The sequence below is a fragment of the Octopus bimaculoides genome, chromosome 10, assembly GCF_046866305.1.
Source record: "Octopus bimaculoides isolate indiv1 chromosome 10, ASM4686630v1, whole genome shotgun sequence".
Lineage (NCBI taxonomy): Eukaryota > Metazoa > Mollusca > Cephalopoda > Octopoda > Octopodidae > Octopus > Octopus bimaculoides.
This window is the reverse complement of record NC_142937.1, coordinates 25,238,960-25,252,628: the sequence shown is the minus strand read 5'-3', so window position 1 is coordinate 25,252,628 and position 13,669 is coordinate 25,238,960. Positions and strand designations below refer to the sequence as shown.

Genomic DNA, 13,669 nt, shown 5'->3' with positions numbered 1-13,669 from the left:
ATGTATGCGAAATGTGCATGTTTATTTAGTTAACATAAAGAATAAGAAAAGTATATGCAAACTGAGAAATGTATATATGAGTATATACAACAGATGTCTGTGTGTGTGTGTGTGTGTGTGTGTGTGTGTGAGAGAGAGAGAGAGAGAGAGAGTTTTATGTTTGAATATGATTATGGGTGAGTGTGTACATGTATGTATAAGCGTGTACGTATGTGTGCGTGTTGTATTCATGATGTGGTTGTTTAACCCTAGGTTACCTACAATCGAAGACATTCCAATAGTGACCATCAACCCATTTTTGCTATGGTTATCAAGAAGTACATTAGTTTGTGTGTGGACACTTTATTTCAAACCGGTTTTGAATGTAATTGACAGAAAATGTAAATATGACAATTTTAACAGGTGCGTGTGTGCTTATGAGTATGTTTGTATGTGTATGCTTAGGTATGTGTATGTTTATGCCTTTGTATGTGTATGTTTATGCCTTTGTGTGTGTGTGTTTGTGTGTGTGTGCGTGTGTGTGTGTGTGTGTGTGTGTGTGTGTGTGTGTGTGTGTGTGTGTGTGTGCGTACATATACATACAAAATATTCGGCATGAAAATAAATTTTTTTTTGTTTGTTTGTGCAAATGTATATGCGTATGCCAGTGTGTTTAAGTGATACCTAAATATATAGAAAATATCGTCATGGGTGTATACACATTCACGCATATATACACACATACATTCACAAATAATATGTGTGTGTGTGTGTGTGTGTGTGTGTGTGTGCGTACCTGTATATATATAGGTATATATATATATATATATATATATATATATATATATATATGTATGTATACGTGTGAGTGTGCATGCGTATTTGTGTGTGCGTGTGTGTGTGTGTGTGCGTGTGTACATGTAATGTGTATGCCCGAATATTGATAGTAGTTTCATACATACATGCATATACATACGTGTATATATGTATACATATATATATATATATATATATATATATATATATATATATATATATATATATATATACATACATATGTGTGTATATTTTTGTGTATACATATATATACACACTGCTTACATGTTATTCCGTGTAATGTCTAGTTAAATCTTATATGTCGCATTGGTCACACCGAACATGCGTGTATCTATGCAGGAAAAAAACGACTTACGTTATGAATATGTATTTCTACGCAACTTTCTACGTAAGAGTTCATGTTTTATTGAAGAACTGACCTGATAAATTTGCAATATTTAAATCAATGAGGTCACGGGTACATTTCAGCCAATCAGAAAGCAGAACGGATAGTATATAAGTCAATGTTAACTGTTGAGCAGACATCATTCGGTAAACTACCGGATCGTAATAGCGTCGTTATCAAACAGCTAGGATTTTTCTTTGGATATATTTAACTCGTTTTAATAATCTGTCCAAAAATGACTACTGTAACGCAGAAAAAGACGGAGATTACCACCTCTAGTACAAGCTATGAAGATGGTAAATCACTTCCTAGGAGCGGATATATCTACACGAGTCGAATTGTCCCTCGAGGTACTGTCACTACTCGCGCTTCGAGGTCCAGCGGTAATATTAACAGCGGGGTATATCATACTTATGATTTAAGTGCATCAATTCCCGTATCTGGAGCTTTCAATCTTACCTCGACCAGTGTCCATAACGTTAAAGCAAACAGGGAGAGAGAGAAGCAAGACCTGCGGGACTTGAATGAAAGGTTTGCTAACTACATTGAAAAAGTCCGATTTTTGGAGGCGCAGAACAAGAAATTAGCCGGTGAGCTGGAAGAACTTAAATCAAAATGGGGTAAGGAAACATCTGCAATTAAGGAGATGTACGAAACCGAATTAGAAGAGGCTCGGAAGCTGATTGATGCGACCAACAAAGAAAAAGTTACCTTGGACGTTCGAGTTACCGAACTGATCGATCAACTTGAGAGACAACAAAAAGAGTAAGTTCTTAAACTTTCATTTGTCATTCTCGCTTCATATACATTCGATACTGAACTCCTTTCAATCAGTCCTAAACGGCTCTTTACTCGCTCGTCATTGCCTCTTTAATCTTTAATAGATTAATAGGTCCATAGGAATTTCACTTTTTCTAATTGCTGTTTAAGTATTTAAATAATCTGCGTTTTTTTAATTTTTACTTACCTGTATTTCCTCTTCAACACTAGTCTTCAGACAATAGTTAAAATTTCCCCTACATAAATCTATATCGATGTGTGTGCGTGTGTGGGTGTGTGTGTGTGTGTCTGTGTGCGTATGTGTGTGTAGTAGTCGTAGTAGTAGTTTACTTAAATACGGTTACATATATACATACGCTCACACAGTTATCTATCTATCTATCTATCTATCTATCTATCTATCTGGAAATATAAAATATGTCTTAAGTTTTTCATATATATATATATATATATATATATATATATATATATATATATATATATATATATGCATATACCCATATACCTAAATGACAGTGTGCGTATGTGTGTGTGCGCAGCCGGTGAGTTTGTGGTGCGCAAATAACCGGCGAGTTCGAGTGTGTGTGTGTGTGTGTTTACACAAGACAACTGAAATAGGGCAGACAGGTATCAAAGCAACAGGTAGTTTGGGGCAGTTTTCGAGTGCACACACGCAAACATACATACAGACAGGTATTTTTATTTCTTTAACAGCTTTAAATATTTAGTTTTTGTTTGGAATTTTTTTTACCTTTCTTTGAAGTCAGTTTTTCAAGGAACGCTTAAGTTTTTTTAGGATTGAATAATAAACAAATTTCAGAAAATGTACAACCCTTGGGGAGAATGTGGGGGTAATTGAGCGAAAGTACAGGGAAAGGGAGAGTAAGATCACAGAGAGAAGAATGCGTATATCTCCTAAAAAAATACGTTGAAACGTTGTCAGTCTTAATATTTCCTTTTTAATATTTTGTTAAAGTTATTAAAACTTAGCTACTTAGATAAAACGCAATTTATCTGTTTCATCTAGCTGACCGTCGCTTTCTATCACTATATACCTTCCTTTTTCTCACTCGATGCCATATCTATCTATCTATCTATCTATCTATCTATCTATCTATCTATCTATCTATCTATCTATCTATCTATCTATCTAGCTATCTATCTGTGTGTGTGTATTGAGTATGTGCTTATATGTCGATATAATATATATATTCATATATACGTATATACATTTATGCATATATATGTATAGTTAAGTGTATGTATGTATATATATATATATATATATATATAAAAACAAAAGTAATGAGTATATGCATATATACGTACAGGTATGTGCATACCGACATCCACCTGTATGTATAGGTGCATATCTGGGTACAGGACATTGCAAACAAACGTAGACGAGAACACACGAGCCACATAGAGAACATTCTACTTCATCAGCTACCCACGTTTTAACACCGGCGTTTCGACGAGCTTCGGGCAGGACGCAACGTTAAAACGGCTCGTCCCATGGATCGCAGATTAAATCTGTATACGCAAATTAAATCTAGCCATGGAGGAATGTAGTGGCGGACAAAAAACAAGACAGGAAAACAAACAGAAAAGGCTTTACGGCCAGACGAGAAAAATAGGAACAATTTAATTAGTGAGTCGTCTGTTTGGAGCTTTTTGAAAGCATTCTGGCTATTTCAAAACTCAACACACACACACATACACACACGTGCATACACATACAAATATCTATATTTCATTTCGACCAATCATTTTCTAACGACTACGGGCTTGTACTTATTAATACTTGTCTGCTTTATCCATATACATACTCTGTCATTCATTGTTCCTACACTGCGGCAATCATTGACAGACGATAGACAGAAGAAACTAGGTGTCTCTCCTCCCTCTCCGTTTCTTCTTTTCTCTTCTTCCTTTCTCTCACACTAGCTCACACTTGCTTTATTTTCCCCTCTGTCTGCTACGAACGATTTACATAAGTTTGGTATGTAAGTTAAATATACAGATTAAACCTTAGCCTGACACAGGTTGGGTACAACCGGCTCAAATTATTCACCACACAAGAAAAATAAAATAATACTAAAATAACCAGCTATCTTGCTTACTTCACAGTGTGGGTGTGTGTGTGTGTGTGTGTGTGTGTATTTGTCTTTTAATGAATGACCAGTCAACCAGTTTAGAAGGAGTGTTACCTCTGCTCTCCCCTCAAATCTCATATATATATATATATATATATATATATATATATATATATATATATGTATATATATATATATATGTTTGTATGTATGTATGCATATACGTATATATATATATGTGTGTGTGTGTGTGTGTGTGTATGTGTTTGTGTGTGTCTGTGTAAACATTTACACCCCCGGAGCTGGTCGTTTAATACGTCTTAAGTTATTTATTTCTTACGTGTAAGACACAGGACGACAGGGGACTGTGAAACTAGTCACACTTTGAAGTTTTTTTTTTCTCCTTTTTTGTCTGTTTTGCGATTGCTACTGTAAACACCACCACTAACAATTAAGCTGCCTCTCCTCCTCCCTTCGTCCTACTATTACTACTACTACTACTAACAATAACCCTTTCTACTCTAGGTCCAAGGCCTGAATTTCTGGGGGAGGGGAGGATAGTCGATTATCGACCCCAGTGCTCAACTGGTGCTTATTTCATCGACCCGACAGGATGAAATGCAAAGTCGATCTTCGCGAAATTTGAACTCAGAGCGTAAAGCTAGATGAAATGCCACTAAGTATCTTGTCCGGCTCGTTGACGGTTCGGCCAGCTCATCGCCATAGTAATAATGATTTAAAATTTTGGCACAAACTCGCAGATTTGAGGGGAGGTGTGAGTCGGTTATATTGTGCTTATTTTAACAATCTCGAAAGGATCAAAGGTAAAGCTGACCTCAGTGGAAATTGAACTCAGAACCTAAAGAACTAGAAGAAATGCATCAAATCATTTGGTTCGATGCGCTACCGATTCTGCCAGGTCAGCAGTTTTGAGAGCAAGAGTAACTCGATGCCATCGATACCAGCACTTGACTAGTACTTTATTTTATTGACCCCCGAAGGGATGAAAAGTAAAGCTGACCAAGGAGGGATTTGAAACCTACGGTTTAAAAAGCCGGTATGAATGCTTTAAGGCATTCGGACGCTTTAATGATTCTGCTCATAATTGTTTCTAATATTGTCTCAGTTGATAAACCCTAGGAATTAAACAATGGAACTAGCAGCTGAATCTCCTTTAAATTAAACCCCAGCATTTACAAAAATATTGGTCTCAAATTCTGGCACAAAGCCAGCAGTTTGGTGGGAGGGGCAAGTCGATTTTATCGACCCCAGTGTTCACCCGGTACTTATTTTATCAACTCCGACAGGACGAAAGGCAAAGTCGGCCTCAGCGGAATTTGAACACAGAACATAAAGACGGACGAAATGCTGTTAAGCATTCTGCCCGGTGTGCTAACGATTCTGCCAGCTCGGCACCTTAGTGCTTACAAATATTCTTAAAAAGTGGACAAAGATGTGTTGATCTCTGTTTGAACTTATTTGATCAAAACGTCTTCTACACGTTTTACTACAGTTGCCCGATGACGAAACTACAAAATTAGCAACCCATCTTTTTAAAATTTTAAATTAAATCAAAACTTACTTCTTCGAACAGACATAGCTGTTTCCTTACGACGTGGTCTCGAGTTCGATCGCACCGTATAACACCAATGATAAGTGTTCTTCTTGTTCTGTTGTTGTATAGCGTCCGGCCAATCAAATCCGCTTAAGTGACATTTGGTAGATAGATATCGTGCAGAAGCACGTCCACCGGGCTGTTCCTGGTCACAAATGATGGTCATTTTGAGCAGCTGTTTGGTATAACACCACAACTATCAACAGCACCTTGGGTAACTTTTGGGGTATCCGCACTGCAGGAAGACTTTAGTCTAAACTCCGGCCTGAGAATATCTTCCAATATAGCCGTCAATGAAAAGAACCTTGGGTGCTATCCTTCAACCCGTAACTAAAAGATAGGCAGGCACACAAATGTATATACGTATTTGAATTTTCAATACATACATATATATATATATATATATATATATATATATATATATATATATATATATATATATATATATATATATATATGTATACATGTCTCTTAAAGGATAGAGCTCAAAATCAATGCATTGAAGATACTTTATTGCAGCAACAATTATAATAACAGAAACAACCACAATAAGCCAAACCTATGCACATTTCAATAGGGTATCCTATTGAAATGTGCATAGGTTTGGCTTATTGTGGTTGTTTCTGTTATTATAATTGTTGCTGCAATAAAGTATCTTCAATGCATTGATTTTGAGCTCTATCCTTTAAGAGACATGTATACATATATATATACAAAAACTCAACTGTGAGTTTTTGGCTAAGACTGTTAACAGATACTATATATTTTGTAAAATTTGTTTTATAAAAGTATATATTTAATATATATATATATATATATATATATATATATATATATATATATATATATATATATATATACATGCATAAAATGTATGTATGTATATGTAAAAGCATATTATAAATACATCATATATATATATATATATATATATATATATATATATATATATATATATATATTAATAATAATAAAGGAGTTACGACGCAAAAACGTATAAAATCAAAAGAACATATTTATCTTCTTCAATATATATTTCAGTATAAAGAATTCATTAGCTTACCAATTATTTTTGTTGGTAGTTAATTTATAATATATATATATATATATATATATATATATATATATATATATATATATATATATATATATATATATATATAAGTATGTATATGAACTAAGCTCCTATTCTCTTCCCAATCTAAAACCGGCTTTTCAATTGTTTCACAACTTCCGGTAAATTACATTAAAAGTATATTAGTATCGAAATAATCTTCTTACTCCAATAGTCCTTACTAAGCTGTACTTAAATATGCTGTGTCCTCAATTCGCCTTCTTTCCTTTCCTAGTCTGTCTTTCCTATCTACCTACCTACCCAGTTACACGTCCAGGTGTCTGCATGCGTCTGTAAATATGACTGTCGATCTATTTATCTAGCAGTCTTTCTATCTTTCTATCTGTCTATCCAGTTTGTCAAACTATTTCTCTATTTCTCTTCTTTAGCTAAGCATATTGGTCTCTCTCTCTCTCCCTCTCTCTCTCTCTGCATATATATATATATATATATATATATATATATATATATATATATATATATATATATATACATTTGCTTATATCTCTCTTGCTTATATATCTATTTACTTATATATTTACGTATCTAAATGCCTACGTATTTTCTAACTTGTATTCTACTAGTAGATACGTATGTATATATGTATGTATGTATGTATGTATGTATGTATGTATGTATAAGTAATGCTTGTGCTGTGGTCAGATATTTTTTCTTTTCTTTTTTTTGGTGCAGATTTTGCTTGTGTAGAATATGAAACACCTGTGTCTGCAAGACTTACAATCTGTCTATCTGCCTCTCTGCCCGTTATGTGTGTGTGTATGTGTGTTTACGTGCGTGTGTGAATATATATATATATATATATATATATATATATATATATACGCACACATGTATATATATCTTACACACACACATTTATAGATGCATGCATATATATGCATGAATGATTGTTTATCTTAATGTGCATTTACATGTAGAAAGCCACAAAACGGAGGTATCCGTCGCGAGAAAGCATCTCGTATAGACGTAGAGTTCTAAAAATCACAGGCGTGCATCAATAATACACGAAAAGCGCCCAACAGCGGCAGTGAAATTGTTAAGTCTACCTTTCTACATCTTTATGTACGTGTGTGCACGAATGGATGTGCGTTTCATAAGCCTTCTTTGGCAAAACTTCGAAGACAGTTAAATTTATATACATGTATATGAATATATATATATATATATATATATATATATATATATATATATGTGTGTGTGTGTGTGTGTGTGTGTGTGTGTGTGTGTGTGTGTGTGTGTGTGTGTGTGTGTGTATAAGGATTTACTTTTCGTAATAAGATAAAAACCAAGGCTGTGTATAGTATAGAACATTTATAAATAAGTCTTACAGCTGTTTCCAGGATATTTATTATATCCCTTCATCGGAGACGGTGTGAGATGATGGTTAAGCAGTAGTTAGTTTAGATAAGATAGGAAATAGAGAGTGAATGTAGGGATATTGTATTTGTAAATCCATTGTTTAGGCAGAATGGTATACATATTCGCATAATCACCAAACCTGGAGCTTAACTATGGTCTATCCAAAGCACTTACTCAGCATTACTTGAAACCTCTGGGTCTAATTGACACCAGTATTGCTCATAACATATACATATACATATATATATATACCTATATCTATATATATATAATGCATATAAGTACACATTACTTAAAGTATATGTCAGAAAATTGCTCAGCTAACAATTTACAAAATGTCATAAATAGTTTTGGAGACTACAACGAAAGTCTCTAGAGAAGGAATACCAAACGCTTGTAAGAGTACTGGATTAAAGTACACAGCTCGGAGTTTCACAGACACACAAACAAGTGCACACACACACACACACACACACACACACACACACACACACGTATGAATCTATATATAGGGTACAGGGACACGGAGATGCATTAATTGTGAGTGAGAAAGTAAAGGAGACTATTAGATTGTGGGCGATGGCGAAATGTCATAGACTGTAGTTGAAAGTTTGGTAATGGAGGTGAGTGAAGAGTATGTGTAGAGAGACAAAGTGAGTGTGTGTGAGAGAGAGAGAGAGAGAGAGAGAGAGAGAGAGAGAGAGAGAGATAGAGAGAGAGTGAAGTTAGTGGAGGAAGGAGAGGCGAGGGACTAAAATTGCTTTCGGGTGGAGAAGCGAGAGAATGAATGAAAGGTCATTGGTAGTCATTATTTGTTGGTGTGTCTTAGTGTGACGTGTTAATGTGTGATAGATAGATAGAGAGACAGAGAGATGAAATGGAGAGATAGTAGAGATATAGAGAGAAATGGACGGAATGGTAAAGAGATAGATCAGGGTTTCTCAACCATTTTATCTATGGACCCCTTAGATTACTATTCTATTCTGGTGGACACCCCCGCCATAGCTATTCAATGTTTAAAACTAGTTTCATAGAAACTTCTTTCGAAACTTCTATTTTATTTTTCACACATTAACTTGTGTAGGCTGAATTATGTAAAGTGTTAGAGAAAGAAACCTAGCCGTTTCTTGCAATACGTACTAATACATACATTTAAAGCAAATTTTTTTTCCAGGAGCCCTTAAAATACAATTGTAGATCCCCAATTTATTGTTTCGTTGCGTGGACCCAATAACTGAGATAGGTAGATAGATAGATAGATAGATAGATAGATAGATAGATGGATAAATAGACAGACAGATAGATAGATAGATAGATAGATAGATAGATAGATAGATAGATAGATAGATAGATAGATGGATAAATAGACAGACAGATAGATAGATAGATAGATAGATAGATAGATAGATAGATAGATAGATAGATAGATTGTGTGAACAAAATGAAGTTGGTAAAAGGCATACTCAGAAAGAGAGTAAGTTAGAGAAAGGGTGAGAGAGAGAGAGAGAGACAAGGATTAATAGATAAAGAAAGAAAAGTAAAGGGAACCTAATTAATTAAGTTAAAGGAGGAGATGAAAAGCTTTATTGCAGGTACAAGGTTTTGAAGTAAACTAGTACTTGCAGGTAGCCAAGGGTAGGTGGTTTGGGTGAGTCCCGGTTATAAAAAAGACAAACAAAAAAGAAAAAAAAAACACACAGCTGGCCATTTCTCTCAAAAGTAGCGGCAGCAGCCGTGGCAGTAGTGATTGTAGTAAAATGCTGCAGGATGATGTTGATGATGATGATGATGATGATCATTATCGTCATTTTCATCATCATCACCATATAACAGCAGCAGCAGCAGCAGCAATAGCAGCAGCAAATTTCGATGCTGTCCCGGACAGCAGCCAAGTTGCCGGCCAGTCGCATCCTCCCACTCCGCGCCTCCTTCACCTGCCACCATTCTCCTTCCTCCTCTCTTCCCACACACCACTACCACTGCCAACGCCAATACCACCACCACCACCACCACCACCGCCATCACTACAACCATCACCGCCTCCCCCCCACTATCATTATAGCCACCGGTAAACTTTACAGCTTGTTTCATTACGTTGTCGTAGACCTTTGCTAGGTCGGACGTTTTCTATTGATTTGCTTCATAGTCACACACAGACACACATACGCATATACGTACACTCACACACGTTTACAACACACACACACACACAAACACACGGACAGGTATACGCGCATATATATATATATCACTACAGACGCAGACACACATACACACAGAATGGCGCATAATACACACATATACACACACTTGCGCATAACGGACTCGCATAATCGCAGTGCTCTCTCTCTCTCTCTCTCTCTCTCTCTCTCTCTCGTTTAGCTATTCACACACACGAATACACACACACACACACACACACACACACAAATACACACACACACACACACACACACACACACACACACACACTGCGGACACTCGTTCCCATTGATGGGCCTTGGCGCATAATACACACACGCACGCACACACACACACACACACACACACGCGCGCACGCACACACACACACACGCACGCACGCATACATGCCCATACCGATAACTATGCTGAGCTCCATTCACATACACGCTCACACACACTCACATACACACTCATTCACAACTATGCTGAGGTACACACACACACGCACACACACGCACACACACACACACACACGCACACACAGAGGCACACACACACCTGAAATATGCTCTTGCGCATATCAAATACACACACACACACACACACACACACACACACACACACACCATCTCTCTCTCACACATACTTCTCTCTCTCTCTCACACACACTTCTCACTCTTTCTCTCTATTTCTCTCTCACTAACTCTTACTTTATTTTTCGACTATCTCTCTCTCCTTGCTCTACTCTTTACATATAAACACTTTCTATATTTTTATTCGTTCTTGCTATAAGAGCACTTGTTTCTCTCTCTCTCTCTCTCTCTCTCTCTCTCTCTCTCTCTCTCTCTCTCTCTCTCTCTCTCTCTCTCTCTCTCTCACACACACACACACACACACCACACACGCACACACATATATATATATATGATTTACCTTGTACTTATTTCAGTCATTAGATTGCGGTCTTGCTGGAACACTAAGTCGAGGGATTTCTGCAAACCATTCGAAGGCACAGACACACACACACACACACACAGAAACAAATACGACAGGCTTCCACACAGTTTCCATGTACCAAATACAATTACAAAGCAGTAGTCGCCCTGCGCGGCAGTAAAAAGACACCGGTCCAATGGCCGAAGCTGTGTAATTGAACGCACACCATATGCACATATATATATATATATATATATATATATATATATATATATATATATATATATACTTATATATATAGGTTAAGTTGTGTATAGATTGTCTTATTTACTTCACTTCAAGTGTAAATACACACCCATTTTCATTTGTATGCATACGCATACTTTCACACTCCCACACACACACGCTCTTCCTCCCACATTCTCACACATACATACATACTTTAGTATATATACATGCAGGTTTTCGTCCACGCACACACAAACATATATACAACACATTTTTCCACTCTGGCCTACTGCTGGTTGGTGGGTCACTCCCATAGACGAGAGAGTTACTTAGACGGCATTTGAACACTGAACACAAGCCGGTACAAATACAGCAAGTTATATCACCCAAAGTTGCAACAATTACCGCCACCCTACATGAACACACACACATTCATTTGTTTTTATGTGAAGTTATAATAGAAACAAGGTATAACATTAGACTAAAAAATTACTCAATTTTTTCTTTTAGAGATTGGCCTTCTCCGGACTGTCTAATAAAGGCTATCAAGCCGAAACTTTGAACTCACTATTAACGCTCTTTATATCAAAGTCTCCCTCTCTCTATCTCTTTCTCTCTCTCTCTCTCTCTCTCTCTCCACACACACACACACACACACACACACACACAGGCAATTTCTGCTGCTTCACGAAGAAGGGGTAGACGACAGGACTCCATACATAAATGTAGAGTATTTTTTACTACATTAAAACAGAAAAGTTCCTGATCGACAGTGCTCCGAGTTTCACGTCTCCACTCGTTCAGCTGGTACTCCAAGGTTTTGGAGCTTAGTTACACATTTTTTATTTTATTTTGCTTTTCATATTTCCTCAATATTCACTACCTTTCTCCCAAGGCTTGCGGTTTTGAGGGGAGGGGCGTGTCAGTTACATTGACCCCCCACCCCCACAGTTCTTGACTAGTAATTAATTTCATCGACTCCGAAACAGATAAAAGGGAATATTAGCCTCATTGGGGTTTAAACTCAGAACATAAAGAGCTGCAAGCAATGCCGCTTAACATTTTGTTCGACGCACAAACTTTTCTGCCATGTCATCGCCTTATCTTTCTTCAATAAAACTTTGTTTGGGTTAATAATTGCCTAGCTGTTCCAAGAACTCCTTAGTCGCATTTCTTTCTGTTTTTTCAAGGAAACCTTCGTAGTGAGACGCTGCATATGTTTGCTGTGTTGTCTGTAGCGGGTCTCAAAGAATCATAGGAAAGAATGTGCAACTGGTAAAAACCATCCGTTCACACACACACACACACACACACACACACACACACACACACAAATGTGTAGAAGCGCAATGGCTCAGTGGTTAAGGCAGCTGGCTCGCGGTCGTAGGATCGCGGTTTCGATTCCCAGACCGGGCGTTGTGAGTGTTTATTGAGCGAAAACACCTAAAGCTCCATGGGGTGGTTGCGAACCCTGCTGTACTCTTTCACCACAACTTTCTCTCATTCTTTCTTCCTGTTTCTGTTGGACCTATATTTCAAAGGGCCAGCCTTGTCACACCCTGTGACACGCTTAATCTCCCTGAGAACTACGTTAAGGGTGCACGTGTCTGAGGAGTACTCAGCCACTTGCACGTTAATTTCACGAGCAGGCTGTTCCGTTTCTCGGTTCAACTGGGATCCTCGTTGTCGTAACCGACGGAGTGCCACGACGACATATATATATATATATATATATATATATATAAAGAATAAGAGAGAGATCGTTTTCTTTCAAGTGATTGGTTATCGATCTACAGTCTTACGCTTTGTAACTGGTTTGTTATCGAATCAATCAGAGGGACACAGGATAAATATTTCACCCGTTAGACCATTCACTGGATCCTCAAGCTGCTTATAAAACCTAGTAGTAGTAGTAGTAGTAGCAGCAGCAGTGTTTTATTTATATGCGAGCAAACACACGAACACACACGGTCACACATACAATTAGCCTCTCTCTCTCTCTCTCTCACATACACACACACATACATACACACTACCGGTGCTGAAATTCAGGTTTGTTATCGGTGAGATTTGAACTTAGAATATGAAGAGTCATAACTAGATGCTGCAACGCATTACATCGGACACTCCATTGA

At 37.0% G+C, this 13,669-nt stretch overlaps 1 protein-coding gene across 1 annotated transcript in view; it reads left to right on the top strand.

The window, feature by feature from the left end:
* The first annotated feature begins 1,339 nt into the window (after positions 1-1,339).
* The window catches only part of LOC106879116 (uncharacterized), a 98,995-nt gene continuing 86,665 nt past the window's right edge, over positions 1,340-13,669 (top strand). The window contains exon 1 of the mRNA XM_089358458.1: positions 1,340-1,966. Coding sequence (XP_089214584.1) covers positions 1,437-1,966 — 530 coding nt within the window. The 5' untranslated portion in view covers positions 1,340-1,436. The remainder of the gene's footprint in view (positions 1,967-13,669) is intronic.